The sequence below is a fragment of the Symphalangus syndactylus genome, chromosome 3 (assembly GCF_028878055.3).
Source record: "Symphalangus syndactylus isolate Jambi chromosome 3, NHGRI_mSymSyn1-v2.1_pri, whole genome shotgun sequence".
Lineage (NCBI taxonomy): Eukaryota > Metazoa > Chordata > Mammalia > Primates > Hylobatidae > Symphalangus > Symphalangus syndactylus.
Genome location: NC_072425.2, coordinates 140,955,291 through 140,959,551, shown reverse-complemented (window position 1 = coordinate 140,959,551; position 4,261 = coordinate 140,955,291). Strand labels below are relative to the sequence as shown.

Here is a 4,261-nt window from a genome sequence, read left to right as displayed (position 1 = left end):
CCCAAGGAAAGTCAGCTGCATTGAGGTCAGAAAATAGACAGAGAGAGGCCTTTGGAGATGAAGTTCATCTTAGTTGTGTAAAAGGCAATTTTTTTTTGTTTTTTGATTGTAGCAGAAGTCCTCTAGCTCTTGACTCTGATCCTACCATGTTTGCCTACTCAAGGAATCCAAAAATGTTTTATATGCCAAGTTACAGATGCAATTCTGTGAAGAAATGATTGCCCATGCCTTATAAATGAGATTGGGCTATAATGGCTCAGTGTATCTATCAGGCGAGTAGTTTGGTTTCAGGATGGTTTATTTCCTGCATGACTGCCTAAGTAAATGTCATTGGGACCTCCCAATGGGAACACACATTTCTTCAAACATCCTAAATTTTGAGTGGTCATTCCCTGTTGTGATACTAGCTAGCTATTTATCTCAATGATCTTGAAATCCTTTTCCTCTTCACTGACCCCTACCAAATGTTAACTAATCTTGGAGCGTGTAATTCTAACTCCTAAATTGGACCTCTTTAGTCATGCATGTCTAACTTCATTCAAGGCCTCTAATGATCCCTGTATCTGACAGCTCTTTCTACATGTGATGTCAGATCCCTAATATCTGATAGCTCTCTCAGGACTTCTGAGCCCCTTGGTTCTTTCACTCCACTAGGCCCCAGGGTCAAGGGTCAAACCAATAGATGATTCCATGGCAGTTGGCGGTCCTGAGAGCAGGCTGGCCCTGATAGATACGGAAGTGAGGAAGGGTGGGAGTTATCTATCTTCTCTGTTTTATAGACTACTTCAGCTTCTGCTGCTGCCAATGCCTCAGCAACCACTGAAAGTTCAGATATCACCCTTCCTGTAACTAATCAAATCAAGGAAGAGATCTACGATATAGTGGTGGTGGTTCCAGCTAGAAATTTTCACTCACAATGGTGCATGTTTCAAATAGAAGTATCCAGGATATGAACATACTTTTCTCCTCCTGGGCCGTAGTCTTAACGGTGATGGGAATCACCTTAGATAAATGGGTTGAATTGATTTCAGAAGACGAAAGAGCCAAGATGAACCACAGTCCATGGATGATGTGTTGCCCTGCTCTTTGGCCAGAAGGTCAGAACTGTACTCTAGAAAGAGATGGGTGGAAAGGAAGGGTGTGTCCTTAACTTTGCTTTCCTTAACTTGCATTAATCTCACCAGTGTACCCATTATTTTCTGGTGCAGCTTCTCAAGTTGCAGTGTTCTTCCTTCCTTCCATAGTCAATACAGTCAAGGCAGATTCCAAAATCTCACTATTTAGGTGTTCTGGAGAAAAGTTTATATGTTCACAGCCTTAACTGCTGGGCATTTGAGAAGTCTCAGCAGTAGCAGCAGGGTGATCCACACAACTAGATATGTGGGTAAGAAAGAAAGGTAACTGGCATTAAATAGTCTGTATTGCCATTAGATGATAGAGTGAATTGCAGTATTTAACAAGAAATGAGTTTGAAGAAAATAATAGAAGAGAAAGACACATAGAGTGACATCAGGATAGAGAAAATTGTTTTTGGTTGTCTTATTCAGCTTAAGGTTCCCCTGCTTCTTTGTTATTTTGCAACTTCTTTCTTATTGTTTAATCAAATCTTTCACCCTATTCCAATTTTCACCTAGAGATTTCTGGACCCCAGGTAGAAATGAGTCTAGAAGAAATATCTGTCCTCTCAAAACAGCTTTTGCTTTCCAACAGATGACCTGAAAGTGGTCAGGATTATGATGATGTCGAGCCTTGGCCTTTCCTTCCTCCTTAACTTAATCCTGGGTATGAAATTCACCTATCTGATTCCTCAAAATAAATATATACAACTCTTCACTACCATCCTCGGTTTCTTCTCAGGTAACTTCCTGGCTCCCCTAACACAGGCTTGTAGGTGTACTTTGATGGGTGGGTTCAGGCTGCAGTCTCTGAAAACTATATATATATATATAGCTTCTGAGTTAGATCTACCATAAAAGCAGGATCAGGATCAGTCTTTGGGCAAGGTGTAGTTGGACGGGGTGGAGGCTGGGAAGTCAAGTGTATATGGAATGAAGACTTGCATCAAGGAGCCAAATTTCCCCAGAAGGGACTTTTTTTTTTTCCTTTTGTCTGGACATCAGGTATCCTTCTGCTCTGGGCACTCATACTATATCACAACAAGCTGAAGCAAGGTCAATCCACGTACTTCTCTAGTTATAGGATCACCTGGATCATGTATACTGCTTACTTAAACGTTTTCTTCTTGTCTGTCTGTGGTGAGTGTCTCCAGGGCCCCTGAAGAGTGTTAAGAACCAATCCATCCCCAACAGAGGGAAGGGTAAAAAGATGAGAATAGAGGGAAAAGTGCCAAACCTTGCATTTTTAAAGGCTGCAGCTCACCTGGATTCATTCTCTGATGACAGTTCCTCCAAGAAGAGTGGGAGGTCAGGCCTATGTGAGACGTCTGCTGTGCCTGGCCTCAGAGGGTAGCTCCCCATCTCTGCCTTTTATTTGCCTTTCACACCCTCCCCGCTTTAGGGCAGAGATAACCACCAAAGTCATGGCCAAGGTGGGTGTCTGAGACAGAATGCTCAGCCTCTGTGAAGAGGAACAGTGACCCTGGGAGTACAGTGTAGTGTCAAGGCAGTTTGAGGGCAGAGAGAAACAATATCTGATGCTAGATGGCCATCTACCAAAACCGAAGTCTCTCCTTTCCTAAGAAGTCTTTAAAATTTCATTTGTAATTACACTTCCTAACCCAAAAAGAAGCATGTTCTCTTTCAAAAAGTATCCTCAATTTTCTTAAGCTGAGCAGAATTTAAGCTATTGTACATACACTTCCAGTTTCTTCCACTAAAGCATTCACCTCCCAGATGGGTTTGGGTAGTTAAAAGGGATCCACTGGGCTTTGGGTCAGGGTCTTCAGCCAAATTGGAGGGAATTGTTTCTGACTCTCCATTGTCCCTTCATCCCACTCCTTGGAATCTCTTTTCCCTAGGAATCCTCTCTCTCCTAGAGTGCAAGTTGTCTACCAGTAGCTGTACCTGCCTGAACATCCATAAATCTGACAAAGAATGTAAGGAATCTGAGAATTCTATCGAAGGTATTTCATTACCAGAAAGCACTGCAATGCCTCATAGCATTGTCCGTGCACACACTGTGAATTCAAAGGAAGATACCCTAAACAAAAAACTCCAAACACGTCGCGTAACCTGGGCTCTGTGATTTGGCAGTCTATTTCTTGCAGTATATCCTCATCTTTATGGAAAAAGCTTTGTAGGTGTGTGCTGTGTCTCCAACCATGTTGTCTCTATTTGGAATTACAGTTGGGGTTTGTAAAAAGATCTGGAAGATGGTTTTTTAAAAACTCCTGGCCTGCTGAACAAATAGTTTCTTCTGCAACATTTATTGTTAATATAATAAATATTATCATATAAATAATACTTTCTGTATTGTTAAGTCTATACATCACATTTATAATGATACATAATAGTTTTATTGTATTGTGAAATATTTCAAACATACATAAGGAATACAAAACAATGATCAAACACCTATGTACACATCACCCAACTTTATAAAATTTTAACATTATTTCCTGGAGAAGTTTTTCCATTAAATTTATAGATATAACTGATGTTCCTCTAAAAACTTCTCCAATTTCATTTCCATCTCATTTCCTATCATAAAACACTTTTAAGGATGCATTGCTGATGATTCTACATTCATGTTGACATTTTCACTACAAATTTATGCATCTATAAAAATTATATAGACCAGCTTTTAAAATGTTTGAAAGTTGGTAAATTTTCAACTTGGTTGAAAATTACAGCTGGGTGCCTGTAATCCCAGCTACTCGGGAGGTTGAGGCAAGAGAATCGCTTGAACCCAGGAGGCAGAGGTTGCAATGAGGGGAGTCCATGCCATTGCACTCCAGTCTAGCTGACAAGAAGGAAACTCCGTCTCAAAAAAAAAAAAAGAAAGGAAAGAAAATGTAGCTTTCATGTCATTGCAGGATTGTTATAAGAAAGACATACCTGACCAGGTGCAGAGGCTGATGCCTGTAATCCCATGATATGTGTAAGTGGAGATACGCAATCCTTCTTATTAAAAAGGGTGCATAATGATGGAACAATACAATCTACCAATGTTGCTTAATGTTTGCCTTGTATATCCCTTTTCTATTCTTTCATTTTTCAATTATTACTTCTGCTTCTGTATTAGGTGTGCCTCGAGTAAACAAACTACACTTGAATTGCTTAATATCCCTTTTCTATTCTTT

General features: G+C 40.2%; 1 protein-coding gene across 2 annotated transcripts; it reads left to right on the top strand.

The window, feature by feature from the left end:
• The first annotated feature begins 672 nt into the window (after positions 1-672).
• Positions 673-3,420, top strand: TMEM225 (transmembrane protein 225). 2 transcript variants are annotated; one of them, XM_055270011.1, is made up of 4 exons: positions 673-1,097; positions 1,711-1,857; positions 2,121-2,255; positions 2,978-3,420. In XM_055270011.1, exons 1-4 carry the CDS (start codon positions 917-919, stop codon positions 3,202-3,204), a joined length of 690 nt encoding a protein of 229 aa, XP_055125986.1. In that variant the 5' UTR covers positions 673-916; the 3' UTR covers positions 3,205-3,420. The 2 variants fall into 2 exon arrangements, with proteins under 2 accessions (XP_055125986.1, XP_055125987.1); XM_055270012.2 differs by having other exon boundaries at positions 688-945; positions 1,709-1,857.
• Positions 3,421-4,261: the final 841 nt, after the last annotated feature.